Genomic DNA, 25,181 nt, shown 5'->3' on the forward strand with positions numbered 1-25,181 from the left:
TACACATTAATACAACTACAAATGTACAAGTACAAATGTATTGTTTGTTGATTTAGCTCAATGCATCTCCATGCTCAAATGAGTTGATACGATGTTTAATTTGAAGTCACATTAACTAAAGATAATGTTGCGTTACTTAAAAATCTTTAGTTGATAGAACACCGTCTGATTTAGAATATCAGTTAGATCAACGTACTATCTTTATCTGATGCAACTTGAGTGCCTCACTGTGCTAACTCACTATATGATTTTCATAGAACTTAAAATTTTAAGGCAACCAGGTTACTCACTTTTTTAAGTTAAAACAACAAATCATTTTTTGCAGTGTAGCATTACAAAGAAGAGTGCAAAAGGAAACACATGTTTATGGTACGCAGAATACCTGAATTCTGATAGGGTGTATAATTATACACTGAAATCCATCACTTGACATTTTCTCATTTCATTGTCATATCTAGAATAATTTAAATTTAGTATGTGGTTTACATGAATTGTGCTAATTGTTAATAATTTCTACTTTTGGTTTACTGATTGCATAAAAAAATGGTCTTGTATAATTTTACTTCTGCTGTTGTTACTGAAGTTGATACTAGACAAAAAATGAAACCATGCCAAATAATCCTGTCCCACGATTACTATCATGCATCGGCTTTTACAAATCACCAAGTAATGCCATTTTCCAGACAATTAATGAATATATTTCGAACATACAGTATTTCACTGTGCCAGTGCTAATAATGGTCCCCTGGGCATTTAACTAAGCTCAGCTCAAAGAAATAGCTATCCATATTCATTGATGTATTATTATTGTGTAATGTGAAATGACTGATGAACCAGCTTAAAACCTCCCAGAGCAGAGAGCATCTAGAGAACAATGAGACTGTGGCCTTTTACTTGTGAGAGGGGGAGAAAGAGAGAGAGAGAGAGAGAGAGAGAAAAAGAGAGAGAGAGGGAGAGAAGGGGGAAATGGTGCTGATGCCAGAAAAGAGACTGATGCCAGATACATATTATGTTCTCCAAACCGCATGAGCTAGTTTTAAACTGAAGATTACAAGAGAAACAAACAGATATATGTGACTCTAGAGAAGCTTTTCCAGTATTAACATTTCGATTATTAGGATTGGAGAGAGCTTGTTCTCTCTCTCTCTCTCTCTCTCTCTCTCTCTCTATGTCTGCTTCTCTCTCTCTCGCTCTCTCACTCTGTGTGTGTGCACGTGTGCGTGTGTGTGAAAATTGATTTGCTTATGTCTTGGAGCACGTATCTGAAACAACGAGGATGATAATGATTATCATTATTGATCAATTTATTTTTATGAATTCCAGATGCAAGTATACAATTTTAATATTGTTTTTGCCACTAACTACGTTTGTAATGGAGTCAGAACTTTAATGCAATCACAGGGACTGGTCCTGTCTTTGTTTGAAGCACAAAGGTCCTAAACATGGAGAATGAATTCTCTGTTTGGTTTTGAAATTAAAATCCCTAGAGAAAACATTGGATGTACATCTAATCCTTTTGGGCACTAATGATAAGCACTCTCATTTAATTCTGCACCAGCCAGCTGTTCCTTGATATCAAAGGGTAGACAAAAGACTCACCAAAGATTTTAAACCAAACCGAAGTCTATGAGAATTGGGCAGGGGAGTGCGGTTAGAATATCTTTAGAAAATAGTCGTTTTGGATACACTACTTTTACAAAAGATATATTTGCTTCTTCTTAAAAAAGAAGAAGAAAATTTACTCTGTAGCTGTTTTTTTTTCCCTTTTGAATTTAAAAAATGTACACTTACATACAGTACCTGTCAAAAGCTTTGACACACTTTACCATTCAGGTGAATGGGAAAGTGTGTCCAAACTTTTGACTGATACTGTACATAGTTACTCACAGAAAAAAAAAAAATATGCAACTGATAATAACAAACATTAAATAGGAACTCCATGTGCCAGAAGGCAAAAGATATTGGTCTAATCTTATTGGGAAACCTCCATTTAAAGAATTTTCAGTCTGGACTTAAAATGGCATATTTTCATGTGATATGCTGCTATTATTGTTGTGCATTACTGTTGAAGCCCCTGGGTTTTTTATATTCTTTGTGCCATGTTTCTCATACAAAGGGCCCTTACTTATAACACATGATGCAAAGGCAGCATGAGGCTCTGGGCTTTGTGCATGGAGGAAAACATCTGTAGGTGTCAACAGTCATGATCTAACAGCAACTACTGTTAGAAGATTAATGTATACTCAAGTAAATTTTACATAAGAACAACATCAGAGGACCTACAGCTGTCCTAACAGCATTTTAACTTCAACTTTTTTAAATATTCAAATGTCAAAATGCAAAACCTGATCCAAAGAGTGTGGTTCTTAAAGTAATTGCATTAATTAACATGAGTGGGTAGAAAGTACAATTTTGCCACCACTGAAAAGTCTAATTTATGTGTGTCTCAGAATGGAACTTATTTATTTATTAAGATTAAGATTAAACTACTTTTTTCATTTATTGCTGCTTTTGTTTTCATGTCTTTTTCTGGAAGCATTGCAAGTCAAGACTGCCACATTCGTTGCTATGCTACAGCTCAGTCCATGATGTATGGCATATCACCAGTGCAGTGCCGGTACACAAAATAATTTTTCAGACATTTATAATATCATCATGTTGTATGATTTTTAGAAGACCAACCCCTAAACTCATTAATTTAACTACATAGTTTAATCTCACGTAGAGTGCTGACTGACACCTCTCAGTTTTAGCCCTGCAGTTATTGGATTTTATGTGCTGTTAGTCGCAGTGCATGACATTTAAATGCCTTGTCTTTCATTTTAATGATGGAGAAGAAATAAATTGAACTGGGTTGGCATGAAGTAACATTCTGTTGGGCTGTGTTCCATGAATGCTCGAATGAGCACAAGCGTATCTGGTGTTTTGAAAATTGCTTTTGGAGGTTGGGGGCTTGAACCATCCCACAGCAACTCTTTACTCTTCCTCACACAGCTAAACTCAAAAGGTCATTGTTTTGTCTTGCCTGGCTCTGTCAGATTGCTGTCCTTTCTCATATGTTTTATCTGCAGAGACCTGTGCCATAGTCAATACAGGTATCTTTGGGTAATGGAAAAGGATTTATTTTTAATGGTTTCCTGTCCTTCAGAATGGAAGAAAGACTCACCACATCATTCTGATAATCCATAAATATAACATCATTACAAACCTAATTAAAAATACACACATATCCTGTGAACTGAGAAGCCACGGGAAATGGTTGTTATGAAGACTGTAGAAATATCAAATGAAATTTTTGTGTTAAGCTTTACCAAGTCATGTGATAGTTAGTGCCAGAAAAGAAGACAAAGGAAAATCAAATATGTTGATGCAGGGGTATGGATACTGAAAATATAATTGCATATCTCTTCATTATTTCTAATTTATCTTAGATTTCAGGGTAGAGTAAAAACATTGTAGTTTTTGCAAAACATATCTACATTCATTTCATCTTAAAACTTAAATTATTCTTTTAACTTTGTTAATCTGCCTACCCATTTCGAATGATTATTTTTCAATATTTAGATGTGATTTGTAAGAGGACATGCCTAATTGCACTTGGCACTGGTCTTGAGTCATTTCATGATGTCAGTCAGTCTGCTCCTATCTTCCTTTTTTTTTTTTTTTTTTTTTTTTTTTTTTTAAATTGATTGGTATGCAGCTCTAGCCTGTGACTTGTGAGTAGATCCTTTGTCACTGAATGACTGCCCACTCTGCTCTGTGAAGCAGCGCTCAGCTCCACAGGATTAGATTATTTAAAGCCACTGTTTGGTTCCACCCAATATGTGAAGTTCACTGTGATATATCTATAAGCAGATTATTGGGAGTTTGCTCTATTTAACATTTATAAAAACCCAGAAATTCTCTTTGAAAATGGACTAAACAGTTGTGGTGATAAGACTATCCCATTAATATGAACTCTTCATGCTGGTGCATGTCACAGGAAAATTCAAAGACTGCTGTCTAGCCACCGTTAGTTTGAAATTTGCTCGGATTATCTCACAATAGGATGTTCACAACAAGTTATTTCAGAGTTATTTGGATATAGCGTCCCGGTTATGACTGGATAAAGTTATTTCCAGTCATAACTCTGCTCTGAGCTTTCTGCAACAAGCAAAACAAGAACATGAATTCTTTCAAGGCTATACTGTGTGAACCATGAATCAGAAAACAAAACTGAAAGGCTCTCTACATATTGGCCACACATTTTATGTGAAGGGAAAATGCAGGCAAGAAAACATATTCCAGATATTAAATTAGCTTGAAAACCAATTTCCTCTCTATCCCTCTGCAGGCAGCCAAGCTTAATTCTGGCAAGTCTAGACTTTGCTCGCTGAGCTTGATTAAATAAAGTGCCATCCTGAAATAGACAGTGTCACAGCTGGAAGGACAGCTTCATGTCAAACATCTTCCGTGAAATGGAATCAAACACATGCATGACAGAGAAAGTGGTAAAAAGGAGATACCAGAAAAAAATGTAAAGACATTCAAAACCCTTGAAAAATGTTCTGCTCTCGGAAGCCTCCGTGTTAACTTTGAATTGAACTAGAATCTCTTTCATGTAAAATAATCAGTCTGCATTAGAAGTGATTAGCATTAGTCCCTTTGTACGTGTGGGGGAAAAAAGAGTCATGTTGAGCCATTGCCTTTGTGTTGAGTTCAGAGTGTCCTTTCAACATTTATGTGCTTTTCACTGAAGCTGAGTACCTACCCCTTAGGTGACTGGGTCAGCTGCAAATAGCGATACTGAAACTTGGCAGTAGACATAAAACTTAAACTTATCTTTCCTTCCATGTACAGAGAGGGACCTACATAATGCAAGGGATAGTATTGGGGACGTCATATGAATTATTGTTGCTTGAAATTAGTTGTTTCCCTCTGGCATGGCAAATGCAGAATATTATACAAAGGCTGTTCCAAGGTCAATAACCTTGTACATTGTATATAACCGTGTATAATTTCCACAAATGACTGCAGAGTGAAACACTGATATTATGCTCAAAGTCCAATAATAATTGTTAATGGAATTAAAACAAATAAACAAATAAAAAATACTCTGATCAGTACTGATCAGTGGCAAATGCATGTTGTAGTCAAAAGTGTTGGGTAGTTATACATATGTTTGTCAGATAACTTTGTTTTTGTTTTTTTTTGTTTTTTGTTTTTTATCAGACTGTCATTAGAACACAGTCAGCCACCAAAATCTTTTCACTTCAAGAGGCTGCTACAGAAATCATGCTAAAAGAGGAGAGTACACAATTAATGATCCTACACGTTGACAAACAATGTACTACTTACAGTGCAGGATGCAGAGTGCGGACTGCATGCTTGTGTCTAGTGCTGAGATAGCTGTGTGAGTTAGCTGGACTCGGTTTACACTCTTTTTGTATGCAGCTGGACTAGACATGCCCAAATCCACTGGGTAATGCATAAGTCTGGAAGACAAGGTTATTTTATTTTCTATCTCACATCCTTTCAGTATATGGCATTGATCATTTTCACAGATGTCGTGCTGAGGGAGGTTTATGGAAAGGATGTGTTATGGTATGCTATATATTTTTTCTTCATAGTATTACTTTCTCCCCCTGATTTATGTGTTATTGTGCTTTGGTGGATGATGTACATGCTTTCTAACATAAGGCTCAATGGGAGGCTAAGAAGAATGTTCTAGGAAACTGACCATATCTGACTTTTTAACTGAATCTTTCACAACATATTTACAATTCTTTGTGAACCACTCCTTTTTATACTCTGAAAGATTGGTACTATGATTTATCAGCGATGAATGCTTGAATGCTGAGGGTTTTTTTTTTAATGGTTTGTTTCTGCATGTGTGACATCTGTGTTTTGGCCTACAAGCATGGGACACTAACATAGCTGTGTGTGTGTGTGTGTGTGTGTGTGTGTGTGTGTGTGTGTGTGTGTGTGTGTGAGAGAGAGAGAGAGAGAGAGAGAGAGGATGAGAAAATGAAAGAAAGACAGACAAAAACCAGACAGATTTTCTAATGGCACAACACAATGAGACAAAGAGAAACTGTGAGAGATACATAACAAATTTAGTAGTAAATGGAAGCAATATTAGGATCCATTATCAGTACTGAATGTACAGTTCATATCTGCATATCTGAGCCAAAGCATTTTGTTGTAATAACTATTTCAGTACTGCATCACAGGCTTTTATTGAACAGAATGTTTTCACTATACTTGACTGATGTGGTTAGACAGAAGTGTCATTTAGATGATTTAAGACATGTTAATCAGCATACATAAATGTATAATAAAGTGAGTGAACAAGTGAACAATAAAGAATAAAGGAATGAATCAATAAATAATAATGTGAAAACAAATACTAGTACACTAGTGAACACCATTCTTATTTCCAGGTTGGAAATATTCCAAGTAGGAGAACCATAAGATAGCATACTAAATTGATTTTCCAAGGAGGCTTCAGAATGAATCACTATTTTTCTCTCCTCTTACTTTAGCTATGATGGGCTGGAAAAGAAGCTGAAGGAGGTTTTCAGTGAGAGGACAGGAATTTTACGACAGCTCTCTAAAACATCAAAGGAGCTAGACAGCATAAAGGGTAACCTTCAGGTAAGAGTCTCCCTTCTTCAGGTAACTTTCAACAGTTTTGGCTATAATACAGCAAAGAACATGTTGCATGAATATTTTAATAAAATCTATAATATCAAAAACGCTTTAAGAAGTTGTTTATCTGTTCTCTCCAAAGAAATCATTCTGGTTCACAGAATATATTTTTTTAAGAATGTACGCTTTACAGCAAGTTGCAGAACTTCTGGATAAGAGTAAATAACAACATTTCTCCATCAGCAGTGGTAAAATGACATAACTCTGAATTAGATGAGGATATGAAACACTGAACTTTACCTGGCCAGCAGTCCATTGACAGAAAATGCTTTGGGCAACTTTCTATTCTAGGCACTTTGCCAAACTGCCAACCCAGGGGTGGCCAGGGGTGAAGACAGACTTGGTAGTAGGCCTACTGTAAAATCGCAATCAACAAAACCTTTTTATAGTGATTAATTATGTATATGGGACCAGATAACTTTCTGAGGCTGATTTATTATCTAGATTGTTTATTTTTATAATTAGATATCCCCAGGATACAGCTCATCATCATTGAACTTTGCCTGATAGGGCTTGTAGTCTTGGCAGAGGAATGCTGGGTGTTAGCTGAGGACTCCTGCCAGCTTGGCCATAACGGACATTGTCACACCAACCACAGTGCAGTTTCAAAGTGCAGACACAAATGCCCATAAACAAATGTTTTAATATCAGCCTAAGCAGAACTGTGTCATCCACTGTCTATGTAGACTGCAAAGTTATCAAGAAGAAAGCACACTGCATTTATACATATATATATATATATATATATAGAGAGAGAGAGAGAGAGAGAGAGAGAGAGAGAGAGAGAAACTGAACAGGTTCTGCTGGTATGTCCAAAAAACACATTTGAGCTGCAGTGCAAATTTCATTGTAGCCTTGTTTCACCCTAGAGTATCACATACTTGCTCACTGCATAGTGTAGTTACCACATCCTAGTGTCACTTAAACAGTAGATAATACTGAAATTCCTTCACACCATGGCTTTGATTTTTAACTGTTTTGTCACAAATAGTTTAGCATGAGAATATTTTTCTACTAAACTCCCTCTTTTTTCCCAGTCAACATAGTTTGGGTGTTTGGATCACACAGTTTTTCATTTCGTCTTATTTTTCTTTCTATCCATTTCTCAGTCACTGAAGAACGATGATGCTATTTCTAAGAAGGATGTACAAAGAATCCTGGAACTCAGCCACAAGCAGAGGTAAAATGAATTTGCTTCTCTTCTCTTCTCTTCACATTGAACAAATGTTATCATGAATTCAGTTAGAATGTACTTGAGAATCTTAACTTTCCTTAGGAAGTTACATTGTATGCTATTTTTGTTAGCATTGAGTGACTTAATAATTCTGGTATGACTGACTTGACTGATGTAATTCTAACTTTTCCTCTTTGGTGTTCATCAGTTGAAAGGCATACTTGTCAGTGAGCAATGTCCTCTGTTTTGAGATTTCAGTGATACCTCCCTTTACCTGTGTGGCATATGGGCAAATTGTCCTCTGCTTGACCACCCAGTACTTAGAAAAGTTTCACACATGCTCTCCTCACAACTGACTGAATCCTTTTAGAGTCAGCCATGTTAGACGTGAGTGACAAAATTCAATTTCCCCAGTGTCAGGTGTATAATGGTTTCTATTTTTTCACCAAAATCAAAGAGAAGAGAGAAGAAATTCAGAGTGAATATTTTGTCTCCCAGTTTTACTGTATTACTACTACTACTACTACTACTACTACTGCTACTACTATTTATCATAATCATAATCATAATAGCAATGGTGTTTCCAATAGACAACTGAAAATAAAAATACAGTGAAAAAAAAGGAAGAAAGAAAAACATGTAAGAATGTCACTATTAAGGTCATTTCCATTGTAAAACACAACTTGAACACTACCATTATACCGTCATACTGTTACTGTTGGTAGTGCCACCCCAGTGATGTTTTATATGTTTTTTATCGTTTGTTTTTCATTATTGTCAGTAAAAACATCCACAATCCAATACTGGGGAGAGAAAAGTTTATGCAACTATGACTTTTATATCGCTATATCGATAATGCTTATATGAGCTGGATAGGCAGAGTACGTGTTTTGAACATTACAAACACATTCTCTACGATGGTTAGTCAGTTGGTGTTTATGGCTGTCCTGTCTCAATTATGCAACATAATGCAATTCTGAATAATGTAACAGACATTTGCTAAAATGCCAAGGAGTGTTTGCAAATCCTTAAGCCAAAGATACAGTTTTTGTCTTATTGTTCATGTTGTCAAAATGAGACAGGAAGACTCAACAGATTTCATTGCTGTGGCGTGAAGGTTCACTGTAAGCCATTCTTTCTCAGGGAGGAGATGAAGGCTCTTCAGACAGCTTTGCAGAAGCAATTGGATGAGGCAGAAGAGAAAGCTGAGAAACAGCAGGCTACGGTGAGACAACAAACCCCAAACATACAGAATCATCAAAACCACATGAAACCTGTCTCAACACACACAAACACCAAATCAACACCAGATGTCCATCAGTGGCATGGTGACAAGATATCGTTGATGAACGTTTGTATGAAGCAGAAAGATAATATTCTGTATTATCCATCTGATCCCATTCCTCTACATAAATATTCATGTGTGGAGTGAGTTTAAAATCAGTCTGGGCATTTTAAGATTATGCTGTCTCGCAGCATAGAAAATGTTATTAATGCTTCAAATCTAGCTGTAATTTTAGCATATCATATTGTTATACAGTTTAGAGAACATGCTTTCTCTACATTCAAATTTTGTTTGGTGTTATGACATTTTACAAATATAAATGATTAATGTTTAATCAAATTAAATAAAAATCACATCAATACATGTTCATTATCCATTCTAACATATCTTAACCTAATATTTTCCTTAATCTTATATTTTTCTATTCTCATTGAAATAATATTTTTGCTTTCAACTAGCATGTCAACTGAAGATAACTCTTTGCCATTTACTAAGCTGTAATGTTAACTTCTGCTCTCCCACCCCTCGACCCCAGAGAGAAAGAAAGAAAGAAAGAAAGAAAGAAAGAAAGAAAGAAAAAACAAAATTTAATTAAAATGTTTTATAAAAAGGAAACAATTTGTTGCAATATTTGTAGATTGACCAATCTGTATCAAAAAGACCATATCTGTTAGAAGCATATAGGTATCTTATGTACCTCTACTGTGAAACAGCTTTTCCTAAAACCGTGTCTGCATGGACCCTGCTATGAGCATCCTCCTCCCTTTTCTCCTCTGACTAATTATTAGGAGTCAACATGGGGAGCCTCATTAATGTCACACAGACAGCCACAGAGAGGCTACTGAGGCTTTCTTCTAATCTTAGCATATTCTTGTAGGTCTAAAGTTTGTTAATTATGAAAAACTGTGGGAGATACCTCTTCGGCTGAACATGTTGAAACTTTCTCTCCATGTGTCTTTCCCTCACTGCATTCACTGCAGATGAGAGAGGCTTCTGCAAGCGTGTTTTGAATCAAAATGAATGTCTGGATTGAATTAGCATTTCACCAGTCTTAGCTATTCTTTTTTTTCCCCTGTGAGCAGTTCAACACCAAATTGACACTAACTGTTGTCCAAATGACAAATTCATGGCTTTAAGACCTGTGTCTAAGCTGACTTTACCCTGTACTCACACAACCTTGAACGAACACTTCAAATTCAAGTTAAAACAGGCATTTTGTCAGTAGTTAATTATACCATTTTTTAAGTGCACACACTTCGTATGAAAATCTCAGTGGTAGTGTATTGAACAATATGTGCTTATACATTATGCTCTTCCCGCTGTCCTAGGCTGGACTCAACATCAGACTGTATTTTAGCAATAAGAAATTTAAGATAATGTACACAAATGCTTATGTCTATTTGATATTCGAACTTGTTTTTTTTTTTTTCTCATTCCATAGTGCAGGCTATAGCTTGAGCTTGGACAGGATGGTATGAGCTAAGACAGATTGACATTCTAGGCTAAGCAGGATGAATTCAAAATACAGAATGATACTAGAACACCTTGTTGACTGAATGCTGCATTTCACCCTCAGGGATGTAAACACTCCCGATTCTGTTTGTTTATAGAAACATAGCATGTACTGTGCAGGAAACGTTCACTTCCAAATTCCAACTGTAATTCATCCAGCATTGTATAACACACTTTACAAGTCAATGCTCTCTTCGCTTAATTCATTGTTAGAATAAATGTTGTTAGCTGTGTTCTTACCTCCAGCTTTTTGACTGAATCACAGAGAAATCATGAATTACATTGAGGCCTAATAAAAATGCACTGTAGTAGTTCTGTAACACTGATCTTAACAGCCCTTCTTTTTGGTCCAGTTTGTGAAATAATACACAGGTTGCAACCAGGCTGTTACACAAAACAAAACTGAAGTGGAAGTAGGCATCTGCTAATTTGCACTCCTGTAAGGAAAAAAAAAGTGAAAGTCAATATGACTTTCAGAAATATACATTGTGACCATATGGGAATCATCCCATTTACATAAAATTTCCTCTGCATGTTAATAAGCTTTAAATGAACATAAAATTATGTTTCAGTAAACAAACACGTTGTCCCCAGTCTTTCACACTTCGTAAGTGTTTTGCTGAAGCTCTTCAAGAATGTTGTTCCCATAACTACATTGACTTGCTGTGTAACTCCACTTAACAACCAAGATACTCCCAGTTCAACTTCTGGTGCTTTGTTTATGTTCAGCCAGTTTCTATACCATTTGTAATGCCCCTGATAATTTCCAGACCCCTTGTGTTCAATCCAGAAATGTCAATCCAGTGGATACAATGTATAATTAAAACTTGTCCCAAATGACTGTTTTCTGTATAAATACAATGACCCTTGATCAAATCAACAATGACCAAGGTCCCCTCCCTAATTTTCTGCTTCACCTTTTTTTCCCTCTCATTAGTGTGTCTTATATTTAATTTACAGACATGTTTTGATTTATTTTTTCCTTTTAAAAAAATCAGATAAAGTTCCTGAAAATGGAAATGGAAAAAAAGACCAAGATCATCAAAGACTTGCAGCAAGAGGTAATGTAGAAACTCATTTCTATCATTCATCAATGCTCACCTCCAACAGTCAAACAGATGGAAATCCCCCAAAATATGTAATATTTATATGGCAGGGCATCTTAAGGACCAAATTGGACATGTTGTGTACTGTTTACTATCATGACAATAGTTTGTCTTTTGGTGCTTTATAGTCTCTTGGAAGGCTATTGTTTACAGTGCGCCTTGCATTATGGCTACAAAATCTATTAAGTCTTTTCTGTCAGTTCCAGTTGTATTTCCTTAGTGACTCATGCTTGCGGGAGAATAGGGAGAGGGAGGCAATTTGACGTTCTTTTTTAAAACCATGGTTTCATGATAGTTTCCCCTGAATAGACTTCACTTCATCTTTCCTTTAGCATAGACACATGTAATTTTAATGATGACCGCATCAAGTGTGGGTGGTAAATGATTTGTCATCAAAGCTTAAAAAAATGTTCTCCCAATTGCCCATAACCATTAATTGCTTCAGGTCATAGTTCAATTCTTCCTGATTTCAAGAGAAGACAACAGAATAACCTGATGTCATAATAATGCGTTTAAGAGTGAAATTAAGTCGAAATAGCTGTATCCGTCATAATATTGTGACTGAAAGGGTAACAAGACTGATTCAACAACCACAGAAGATATGAAAACCCATTCAAGGGAACCAACCTTGTGTGCAAGATTAACAAATGTTTGCCTCTGTGACATTTTGTTTCACTTGACAAATTGTCACTGTGGTTCATGTGCTTGGGAGGATCTTTGTGTCACTTCTGTTCTGTTCTAGGGTGGCCTGTGTCACTTTTAATGATAGCTGCCATTTCCCTAGCAAGCCCTGCTGATGGCCTTTAGTCAGTGAGAAATGGGGATGCAAGTGTCTGAACTTGATTCCTAGCCAATTCCACCTCACTGGATCACATGGCAATGCTATTCTGCTTCATTAATCTCTCTATTCCTCTGCCTCTTTCCCTATGTTTTGTGTCTCTGTGAATGTGAGGTACGTGCTTATTTGTTTTGCAGATGAACTGCTTACATACTAATCAAGGCCAAAACAGCTTTAGAATAGTCTGTATTAGTACCTTAATAGTTGACCTATAACCCATGAGTTTTTAATTTGTAAACAATGTGGTGCTACATTTGGATGATGGATTAAACTAATTACATACAGTTCATTGATATTACCTGACTGTTAGCCATGCTTTAATTCATTTAAGAGTGACTTGTATGACAGAGCAGTCCCTTGTATAGTAAACTTAAGCAACTTAAGTTGCACTGTAAAGACTCACTAGATGTCAAAGGCTATGTTTTTAGTGAAATGTAAGAGCTGTTAGTTGACACTCTTTGTAGAGGGTTCATACTACAGTGTTTTTCATAACCTCACAAAAGATTCAGCTCTACTCTGATGCACTATTGATAGACTGATCTCATTCTGAACCATTAAATCCACAGCTAATTCAAGAATCTTTAGGAATATAATATTATCTTGGACTTGGTGTGTCACACTTGTCCACTGCCTTCTTTCCAGAAAAGTAGACATTTATTTATGTGTTGGAGGGAAGCGGTAACAGGCGATGAGCTACTGTGATTCTTTTTTTAATTTCCTTCCTTTTCTAGTATTTTCTTCCTTTTCACTCTCTTTACTGATTTGGCAGTATTCAAAATGCATATATTATAATGAATTAATAAATCATTAAAAACAAACGAACAAAAAAAAATAATAAAAACAACAACACCATTCTGGCTGTTCAAAAGCTCCAGTCTGAGAGCTCTCATCTTATTGGAGACACACAGAGAGCAGTATAAATGCACAAGTACTCTTTGATTAAGTTAAAACGTCTAACAAGCTATCATAGTGAAGCAGAAATTTAAGACGATATTTTAACTGCGATAAAGTAGGCTACCATCACACCTGAAATAATTAAATAAAAGTAAGAGATTATTTTACATTTTCTGAGACAATAATTGACATATTTTAATGTGTATTATTCACTGTATTGCATCCAGCATAAGTGGAGGGCTATGTGCACCAGCCATCCCGGTGATGCATGCATCAAAAGAGCAGGAAGTGCAGAGTACGTTGAAAGCCTTCACTTGTGCATGTACAGAAGTTGCGAGGCAAGCAATCAGAAGTGACAGCCTGGTTGGCTGGAGTTTTTCACAAGGCTCACTTGATTTACGGTTACACTGCATGCAATGCACTTGAGGCAAATGTCAGAAATAGTTGCAGATGAACTCATAAAACAACCTTTTTTCTGAAGTAGCACACACAACCTTCAGAAAACAATATCCTAATCCAGCTGTATGTCAGTCCACTAACGCTATTTCATGTTGCAATTTTTAAATAAACTTTGTTCATGACATCAACATACCTGCAATCACATGACACTGCCAACAAGTCATTTCAGCACAGTGGCTTGTGCTGTTAATTACTGGCATAGCACTTTCATAATTAAATAAACATTACTTATTACTATAATATGTGTTGATGATAACAAATAGGATGAATCTTAATGCATAAATAAATTAATTAACATTTATAGAAGCACATTCATTATCAGCTTTTTCCCACAGGTTCACGTTTCGGTTTTCATTTCTAAAATAGTCATTCATGTGACTCTTTGTTCTTTCAGATAACATAACATTAGTTGAACTGTGTCAACATTAAGCAGTCCTGTGTTGGACCCTGGTGTTCTACAGCGTCAGATGTCTTTGTGACATGTTTTAGTTTGTCATGCTCTTGTTATTATGTGCAAGATTTTGTTTCTGTGCTTGTTATTGTTTCTCTGTATGTTTATTTGATGATGCTTGTGAATTTTATTTTTGCTGTGGGAAAACACAGAGAAAGATATGATTATTGAAGCAAAAAAATCCATCCTTGGAGGTTTAATTCACATAATGGTATTCATTGTAGGATATTATTGAAATTGTGCTAAACGCGGTCTTTTTCACTTCATGGCAATAGCCTCTCTTAACTTCCAGTCATGCTCTTTTGCTACCACAGGTGCTAATGAACCATGCTATCGTGTTAAAGAAATAGTCTGTTTTGGTTATGTCAGTTTCATTACACAGTACAGTTTGTCATATGACACTCAGGTAAATAAAAGCTTTTAATGGCAGAAAATGCATTTTAGTCCACTGTTTTTCAAAACTGTCCCAAAAGAAGTCTGTTTGTCAGAAATAGTGCACCTTAAATATTAGGCTGGATACTAACATCACTTTGCTACAACCATAACCTTACTTGATGATCTGAACCCTGTTGATGTATAGGTATAGGCAGCTCCATTTTTACCTAAGGGCTTTAAGCACATGGAAAATAGTTGAAATAACTCCTTGTTAACATTAACAAGTATTAAATGATATCATTGTGTATGGTACAACAATAATCTTCGAATGTAATTCTCCTTAGATAACTAAGTTGCTGGATCACCTAATTCAGTGAACTAGGGAATGATTTATCACATACTCAGAGTACAGAGACAAGACTGTCAACGTTTATTACAACAATCAGATTCAAACGGTACAGAATGAATCTCTTATTAAATAAAATGGGCTTCAGATGGATTCAGAGGGCACATACAGAAATTTCTAAACTACAAGCAGAAGACCTAGCAAACTAGGAACAGACAGTGACACACACCAAAATCTCCAAACATAAAAACTGAAAAAAATAGTAATAAACAGCAACTCAGCCTCAGCCTCACCGCATTTCGTATAGAACTGAAAACTGTATGAAACGTGAAGCAGTGGCTACTCTATCAAGAATGACCGTAAAGAAAGCGATCTAAATGCTGTAGGCTACTGATGGAGTTACTCACGCTACATGACAGTGAGGGAAGGAAAGGGAGAAGAGAAGAGCAGGCCCAGCCTAGATGAGACTAGAGTTAGGGCAGGGCTCGCAGACAATAACAGGAGGCCGTGAGCAGGACTCAGTTTCGGTGCTAGAAGAGAGTTTTAGCTGCACGGATCTCCCCAGGAGAGATCAACCTTCGCAGAAACGAGCAGGCGGGGACGAGCTAAGGATGACATAATGGATTGCCTACATGATGGCTGACTGCATGACAGTTGACCGCTGAGAACGGCAAAGTTTTTATCTGGATTGGAAACGACGAGGCGTGCTGCTGTCCTTAGGGGATCTGCCTACAGCGAGACACTCCTTGAAAATTCGGAGGTGTTAATTAGAACTGAGTTTATAAAACTTCAAATAGCTTTTTCCAGCAAAGAAATAGTAAAATTATATCAGTCTAGTCATATCTGCAGCATTTTCTGTTTTTGAGTGTTACCAAACACAGCTTCTCTAACATTGCGGCTGGTTTAGGGTTCAGCGCCAGCCTCAGAATTAACTGCTGGGTAATCAGCCAGTGGTTATTTTTAGCACTTTTACAGCTATATGATGGATTACAGGTTCAATACACGTAGTTATTCGGTAATGTCATACAGGTTATTTTCATTTTCTTTTGCCCTAAACGGTTTGTGAAAGGGTGGAATGCATATTAGTCTCATGCAGGAACAACCCTCTGAGGTGATCTGGTCTCCGTAGAAGCTGATTCTCATCGACATGTAACCAGATGGTACGAATGCTACTGCAAAAACTCTTCGAACCTGGTGTTTGTTTGGTGTGATGGCATGCTGTTGTGTGTACTGGTCACAGAGGCAGTGAAGCTTGGGCCATAAGAGAGGGCAATCAGGATCACAGAGAGAGAGAGAGAGAGGGAGAGAAAGAGAGAGAGAGAGAGTCTCTTGTACCTTTTAATTTCACAATTAGTGAAACAATTACTTGCCCACATATCGCAATCTAAAAAGCCTGACAGCCTCTGTAAAAATTCTTTTAGAATGAGATTGTTTGAAAACAGATGACAAAATGGTTTTTTCATGGAGAATGATATTGGAGTGAAGTATTATGAAGTTCATCTTAGTAGACCATTTTAAAGCTCATCAGTTCTGTTGTCATCACCATGATAAATCTAGCCATACTGCAGTACCTCATTGTTTCATGTTTTTGTACCCCTGCAGAATAAAAGTTTGAAGAATAAACTTCTTTCTGGAAACAAGTTGTGTGACATGCATGCAGAGGAGGTATGTTATGCTCAAAGAATCACACATACACACACACACACACACACACACACAAATGCGCAAACATAAGTGAACCCATCCATTCCCTTAGCCTCAAATGTTTCTGTCCCTGAATTGTCAGTTTTCAGTAAGATGAATCCCTTCAGACTACAATCCTGTATTGTATTGTTCTGTTTTTCTGCTTTGACAGATTGTTCCAAATACACTACATAATCTACAAGCATACACACTCACACCTGCATCCACATACACACCCACACCCACACCCACAAACACAAACACAAATGCAACAACCCACAGTGACACTAAACACAGGTAATATTGTACTGAAAATCCTAAACGTCAGCCAATCAGCATGGTTCCTAAAAAAATTGTAGGGAAGTGTGTGTGTGTGTGTGTGTGTGTGTGTGTCCCTACTGGCAAATTTAACAGGACCTGCAATGCTCTGAAGGACCCATTTTTATATTTTCCTGCTCAGTGAAAGTCTCTCCATTGAGTTAGGGCTTTGCCCAGTGAGCACACAAAATGTCCTTCCCCACGGTTCAGAGAACGCAGCTACATGTTCTGAAGCCAATTTTACTATTTGAATAAGCTAACATACGTTTTCTTATCTTCCTTTTGCAGTCCAAAAAAATCCAGGCACAACTGAAAGAGCTGAGGTATGGCAAAAAGGATTTAATTTTCAAGGTAAGATGCAAACAAAAGGGATGTTTAAAATTGTTACTTGGTTCAATGCAGGCAGAATAAACAGGTGTTTCAGCCCATTTAATGAAGGTGATTTTTCCAGGACTCTCAATTTTGCCTGAGGCTTGGCATACAGACTGGTACCTTTGAGAGAGAGAGAGAAGGTCTGAAATCTGCTCAAAACCCCTACAAGCCATTATGTTTAGCACATATACTGTATGTTTTACAAGTGTTGCATGTTAAATTTCATCTAGAAATTCAGTTCACATCACGTCTCTCTCCTGCTCGGAAAAAAGTGGCAGGAGTCACTATTTATTATAATTATGGACAAAATATTTATTTATTTATTTAATTTGATTTTCATGTATTTATTATATCTGACTCTGTGTACCACTGCACTAAGACCCTGCATTGGCACGACCCCTTTGTCAAACTCAAAAGGTGTGGGCTAGTTTAGAGTGGTGTATCCCAGTTAACTGATCTAATAATTAGTTTCATAGTTATATTTCAAAAAGATGTCTTTTCAAATGCTATTTATTCAACTGACCGTTTAAAACCAGCTCACGAGACATGGCTCTACCAGTGAAAGCAAGTGGGAGGACTCCAATATGTATTTGGTTCAATGCATGCAATTTGTTCTGTATTATAAGTCATGATGCCCTTACCTGCTCAGTGCATGCTAATACAAAGACCACGTTAATCAGCTGTGAAAGAAACCAGTGGCTAAATACCACCTAGATGCTGTGATTTTCTGAAAAACGTTTTGGGGTTGTAACATTGTGTGTGTGTGTGTGTGTGTGTGTGTGTGTGTGTGTGTGTGTGTGTGTGTGTGTTTTAGGAGTGTGAATAAATGCAATCCCTTCCATTTCTGAAAAAAAAAGTGCTCTTCATGTGGTTGGCTGGAAATATATTTGATGACTGGTCACTTTTCGATGAGGACAGAGTACAATGTTTCATCTGGGTGGTTAATTTTGTAGCTAACAAATCAACCATTTCAGTTTTTTGCAAACATAACAAACATATGGCATTAGCACAACAAGCACAGTCTAACTGAAGGGCTGACCTTTGACATAAGAATGAAAGTGAAGGTTTGTGTAAAGATCAGCACCATTTCTTGGCATACTGGATGACCTTTCCTATGCTGTTTGTGGAGCTGGATGGGAAAATGTCAGTTGATATTTTTGCCACATTGCCCTTTGATTACATCTCATGACCAGAAGATTCATCCCCTGAATTCCAGCAGTTAAACAGCATTACTGCTAAAACATGACATTTCTGTTGAAGCTCAGTGCTGAGAATGTGGCAGTAGTAGAGTACAGAGGGTTTTTTTCCCCTAGTTATATCTTAATTGTGATAACTTTATTTTATTTGTATTTTTTTTTAAGGCCAGGCACAATTATGGTGTGAATGACCACACTGACCAGACATGCTTTGATGTCCCATATTTTAAGGAAATCTGACAGTCATGTGGTCTGGGTACTTTTTCTAAAATTCAAAAAAAAAAAAAAAAACCCATTTACGTGTTGTTTAGTTGTATTCTTTCATAAAGGTAATAGCACGTGGTATGCATGAAGTGAATTAAATTCAGAGTAAATCATATTAAACTTGTACCATTAGATATATTACTTGGTATGTTTTTCAAACAAATATTTATTCTTTTGGGTCATGAATATGTACTATGGGCTATAAAGTTTTTTTAGTAGTATTCAGCAGAAAGAAAAGAACTTAAAGAGAAGGAAGGGTGGATAGAAAGGCAGATGGTGCAGACAAGGTACATTTTCTTCTGAATTTTAGCAGCAGGATATTCTGCTCCTTGAATAAAAATAGTTTCTGTGTACCAATGTCCACATTTTGTTTTCATTTTCATTTGAATGATTCTGATAAAGACTGGCAGCATTTCAGTGTGAAATTTAGTTGGGAAGATTACCCTTTAAGCTTTCATTAAAGAAATCTTTAAGAGAATCTATAGTTCTAATGCCCTGTCACAAAAAGCAAAATAACTGGAAAAGCCATCATTAATAACATGTAGTGAGGTACATGTAGCATCACTCAGTATGACTGGAGCATATTACAGGAACTCTGTCACTAGCATTATCATAACTATTTTCCTATTATACAGAGTGCAGCGCTGCCTCAGAGTTGTAAATGATTTGATATTATATTGGCAGATGAGTGATTTATTGTGCATTTCTCCATTATTTTGCCAGTATAACTGATATAGAAGCAGACCATTAAAACCATTTAATTGGTTTGTGCAGTGCATGCACTCTATAATTGTGTGCTACAAAAAAAAAAAAAGTACTGTCAAATATCAGGTCCTGAACAACTCTGTTTCATTAAAAACAATCTTATCAAGATAAGAATACTTCAGAATTAGACATATTTTGTTTTCTTCCAATATATTTGTGTATATTCATATCACACCATATTTCTACTCCCCACTGTTTACACAATAGCCACATTGGCCAGGGAGAGCATAGACTACTGAATGTCTCCTCTGCTACATGTGGACTGCTTCTTTTTATCAGACAGCAGCGGACTTTTCTGGGAAGCCATAAAGCACACAGAGGTTTATGTTTTGCTCCCTGGATCCATTTATCACTAATCTGGTGTCCCTTACCAGCCAGTGGGAGTCTCCATTGTAGCTATTGAGATGCAATTCCCTGCTGGCCTCCCACCCTTGAACACTGCCATATGTGTCCATGTGGATGTCTGGTCAAGCTGGAAGCTCCCAGGGAATGAACCTGTTTCTCCACGGTGGTAGACTAGTGTCTTTTCCACTGCACCACATCGCTTACTCTTTGGAGTTGTTGTTCATGAAAAACTGGTTTTCTCTTACAGAATGGAATGTTTCATTAACTCATATAATCATTCAAATAGTGTATTGATTTAAAATGAAAAGAAATACTTCAGTTTATGGGATGATGAAATCATTTTAAAACTTATTTTAAGTAGATTTTATATATGGATGGCAAATTAAATCATTATGTGGTAACACTTTCCTCTTAATGCATATACAGTTTTCCTCTTAATGCGTATACATTAGCAACCTCAAAAAATTGCACCTACACTGGACATTCGCAAGCCTCTCTCCACACAAAAATGGTGGTTTGAAGTAGTACTAGGTTTCATAAAACATTCATTGCTTTCAGAATGGCATATGAAATTTAATGATCATACCAAGAGGTTAATGTAGGGCTCTGAAAGCATTGTTGTTATCTGTTAACCTATGTTCTGAGAACATAATTGAGAGGCCTGTTGTGGTCATGTTCAAGTGACAAATTCAAGTAGAGGAGTCGGGAGTGGTGAACATAAACTGTCGCTAATCATCAAATATGTCAGCTTACTGTGAATCTTTGGTTCAGTTATGTTTTGGAGCAAAGCCAGAACAAAAGGACATATAATGCAACATGGTATAATGGTTAATGAGATTTAAATAATAATGTTTTATAATGTTTTAATAGTGTTTCAAGTTCAGTGCAGTCAATGATCATTTTTCTCAACAGGGTCAGCAGCTAATGGACCTGGAAAACAAGTTAAGAGTAGCCAAAGAAGAACTGGAGAAAGCAGCACTTGACAAGGTGAGATTGGTGACACTTTTTTTTCAACAAGTGCATGGCTCAGAGCATTTAAAATAGAGGTGAGATGATGTGAAAAGAAAAAAGAGAAAAGTTTATTTTAAAGAATATGGAGATAGGAGGATTTGATTGCTAGTCCATCTAATCAATGCGCTTTGTCATTACTTGTTGTAGGAGTCACAATTGAAAGCACTGAAGGACACTGTGCATATCTGCTTCTCATCTGTACTGCATAGCCAGACAGTTAATGTACACAGACTTCCTGCTACAGCCACCCACTTGATGAGGTATTCTGCTCTGCCCAGCAACTCCAGAGTCACCTTCCAACAGCCGTACGCAAAGGTACAGAACTTACAACAAATGGCTCATCTCAGCTGAATTCTGACAACTTCCACCATGACATAGTCTACAATTTCCAAACTTTTGAATGAGAAATAACAAACCATTACATATACAGAGCAATGTGGAGAGTAAGTTTGTAAGGTGTGTAAATATTGTAATCCAAGTGTGTGCATGTCCATTTGTAATCATATGATTAAAGATTAAATCTCTGTGATCGCGCACACACGCACTGTGAGCAGTGAGTGTGAATAACTCATCCTTACGCACCAGAGCACACACAACCACCAGGCAGAGGAGCAGTAGGCAGCACACCTGCACCCGGGGGCACTTGGGGGTTAAGTACCTAGCCCAAGAGCACTTCAGCCGTTGATGTTTTCCCGATCCTGGGAATCGAACCAGCAACATTTCGTTCACAAGCCCACATCAGTTTTGCTTTTTGCATCCAGATCATTGTCTTGTTATTATATTATTATACCATAAGAGTCATTTACGCTGGGGACACAGGGGACATGTCCCCACCCCTTTTTGTCGTGGCCCATTTCGTCCCCACCACTTCTAGAAAGCCTTTAGTTAGTTGAACTTAACATCCTTGCTGATCAGTAAGTCTAAATCAAAACACTTACGTTGCTGCTGTGCACTCTTTTATGTGTGACCCATGTGTGTTCTTAAAGCGCACTTATTCGGACGTGGTTTTGATTATTTGTGAATTAGCAATTAAAAGAAAACACACAAAGGCTGATTCATTTGGTTACCACAAAGTGTATTTGATTTTTCTCAGTCTGTAACAAGTGTTCCGTAACAAGATACACAGTTAGGCTGTAGGCTATTTTCGATAATGTGCTGCAATATGGCTTAGAGTACCAATGCACAGGTCTAACACGGTCTGTGTCATTATTTGGGAAACAGGTGGTGTGCTTAAAACAGACATAGGCTAACTTAGACATGTTGGCTATGTGGCTTTCATAAGCTTTTTATTGTTTTACATGACAGTGACTTTAGGCCTGCCCTCCAAAAGTAGAGCAGTCGAATCATCAGTCGGAGACTCGTCAGTCAACTGAGATTCTTCAAGTCCAGCAGTGTTTTTTTTTTGTTTGTTTGTTTGTTTGTTTTTTTGGTCGGTGTGCATTACAATAACAGGATAAAATAGACAGAAGCTTACAAAAATGCACAGGGATAACATTTCAGTGAGGAATTATGAATAAGGGGAATCATAAATATTTTTTTATATTCAAGCAGGGCTAGCTGGCGCGCTTGCTAAATAAAAAAATCCACTTGACAACATGCGATGGTTAACTGATGAGAGAAGCTAAAACCTGAGGTGGACTGGTTGGTAAACTAGTGGCTATAACCATGTCTCAGAAGAAGACTAAAGTATGGCTTCATTTCAAACTTTTGAAGGACAGCCCTAACAAAGTTAAATGCAAATTCTCTATGCAAGAATTCGCTTATCATTCAAAGAAAATCGAACATGGCAAACCACTTGAAACGGGTAAGTTGTATAGCTAGGAAGCCATCACTGAAGAGACTGAAGACAAACGCTTGCTTTTCCATATTAAATATCTCAACTTTTAAATTGCAAGTCTTTCATTTGTTTATTTATTCGCTTACACTTAAGATTTACACATTATGTTGAAAGAGAAATACAGCAGCCTAATAAGTCTATCCGGCTGAAGGCGCGAAGTTATTTCATTGTCGGCAATGCCATGAATTTATTTTAAACTGTTTCATTTGTTTATTCATTTATGCTACTAGTTGTTTTCAATGTTTAAAGTGAAACTGGAAAAAAAATAGGTTAGAAGAGCTTGATTTAAACAGAAATACGTCTGTGCTGCCTGTCTCATTATTCCGACAAATCCGTAGCCCGACATTATTTGTCAGCAATTCAAATAGGCCGCAATTCAAATCTTGCATCATATGCAGCTGTCTTTCATTGATTTTTAAATGCGCAAAAATATGTCCCCATGACTCTGTTGCATTTGACTATGTTAACGTCGTTGAAGTCATCACTGAAATTCATGCCAATTGATTTTCTGATTGCCAGATAGTCTTTTTGGGAAGGGATCAAACAGAAAAGAACAGTCGAATATTCGTATTGAACAGCCAAATCCGCCAAATCGACCGACAAAATTCTGAGTTGGGTACAGGCCTGAGTGACTTTCAAAACACTGTATAGTGTTGTAACACACGTAAGAAGTGCAAGCAGCTTTTTGATCCTTAAAGGGATGCCATTTACGTCTATTGGCAGTATATGGCCCACTGAAAAAAGGTGTGAACATGTCCAACCCGTCATTGTCCCCAGCACTTTTCAAAACAAACTGACGTCCATGAATTATACAACGCGTACACTTGACTGTAAGTGCAAATCCTCTTTGTCTGTTGAGTGCAAGGTTATTTGTGCTTATTCTGACTACTGCTCAGCAGTGCACAGATTCCAGCAGAGAATGTAAGAGGTCTTAAGCCCCACCAGACGCTGATAACAAGACTGCTTTCTCTGCCAGCACACACAGTTCACTGCTGGTGAAAGATTCATTAGTGAGGGGTTTCACATATCTGCCACATAGCACTGAAAGTTGATATATATTTAACCAGTTTTGAGAGGAACCAGTTCGTCTGGCCTATGGAAAGGAATTGCATAACTTGCTTGAATCAAAGTTTTCATAAGTAGTTTAGAAATATCACTCTGTGTTTCAATCCTTGTTACAAATGAACAGAAATGGCAAGAGATCATGCACCTGTCTCATTATATTCAGCAAATTGATATCTGTGTTCCTTTTCTGTTTAGTTATGTATGCATTTTTGAAACTGTCCATGTCAAACCATATTGAGGCTAAATGTACACGTACTGCAGGAGTACCCAATTCCAGCACTGTTGATCTACCCTCCTACAGGATTTGGTTGTAACAGACCTGATCCTGGTAAAGGGTCTTCAAGAGCATGTGAGTACTCATGTCAGGTGTGTTGAATCAGGGTTGTAGCTGAATCATATAGGAGGGTAGATCCCCAGAACTAGACTTGGGCATCCTTGATGTACTGTAGAGGATATACTGAGTGCTCCTTTTTCGCGTTCACAGGGAATGTACTGGTTGAAGATTCAGTGCAGATCTCCTTGGGGAAAGCTTTCGTACGAGAACCAAGTTGTGCCCCCCCCCCCCCCCCCCCCCCCCCCCCCTTTTTTTTCATTTTGAAAAAAAAACATCTGAAATACATCCCAGCATGGCAACCTACTGCTAAACAAAACTAACTAAACTGAAATAATAATTCTCTAATTTTGAAAAATTTAGTTGTAATTATTCGCCCATATCAAAACATTGTCATTATAGCCAGTAATATATAAATGTCAGTGCAAAATGAGTAGTATTCATTTTAATTAATTGCATGTCAGTGTCTTTGACCCACATAATGTGAACATTTATCAGCATTGCGTAGTCATGAAAAGCATTGTTGTGCCAAGGAACGGGAATCAGTAGTGATAGACATGCTTCACAATGTTAAAAAAAAAAGAGACAAAAAGTTTACCCGTTGGTTTGCTGTGTATTAAGAGAGCAAAAGCCCAAAACCTGCACAGCACTTGTTTTTCTTCTCTTTTTGCCTTCTCTTTTATCACCTTTTAATTGTGACCTCAATGAGCAGCAGATGTACAATATCAGAGGACCATGTAGTTCCTAGACAGAGTACATCTTGTCTTGTAGCCCTGACTTTTAGCCACCTTCTGGGAATACAGCACTCTTATATAACAAGGCTTTCATTGCACCACCCTTTGAATAAATAATACCAGGTCATAC

The 25,181-nt window shown here is 37.1% G+C and overlaps 1 protein-coding gene across 1 annotated transcript in view; it reads left to right on the forward strand.

Annotated features, from left to right (window-relative positions):
• Window positions 1–25,181, forward strand: part of luzp2 (leucine zipper protein 2) — a 191,675-nt gene that overhangs the window by 39,416 nt on the left and 127,078 nt on the right. Inside the window, exons 2-9 of the mRNA XM_030794231.1 lie at window positions 6,525–6,636; window positions 7,800–7,870; window positions 9,008–9,089; window positions 11,660–11,722; window positions 16,733–16,795; window positions 17,420–17,482; window positions 20,986–21,060; window positions 21,232–21,399. Coding sequence (XP_030650091.1) covers window positions 6,525–6,636; window positions 7,800–7,870; window positions 9,008–9,089; window positions 11,660–11,722; window positions 16,733–16,795; window positions 17,420–17,482; window positions 20,986–21,060; window positions 21,232–21,399 — 697 coding nt within the window. The remainder of the gene's footprint in view (window positions 1–6,524; window positions 6,637–7,799; window positions 7,871–9,007; window positions 9,090–11,659; window positions 11,723–16,732; window positions 16,796–17,419; window positions 17,483–20,985; window positions 21,061–21,231; window positions 21,400–25,181) is intronic.

The sequence above is a fragment of the Chanos chanos genome, chromosome 2 (assembly GCF_902362185.1).
Source record: "Chanos chanos chromosome 2, fChaCha1.1, whole genome shotgun sequence".
NCBI classification, from domain to species: domain Eukaryota; kingdom Metazoa; phylum Chordata; class Actinopteri; order Gonorynchiformes; family Chanidae; genus Chanos; species Chanos chanos.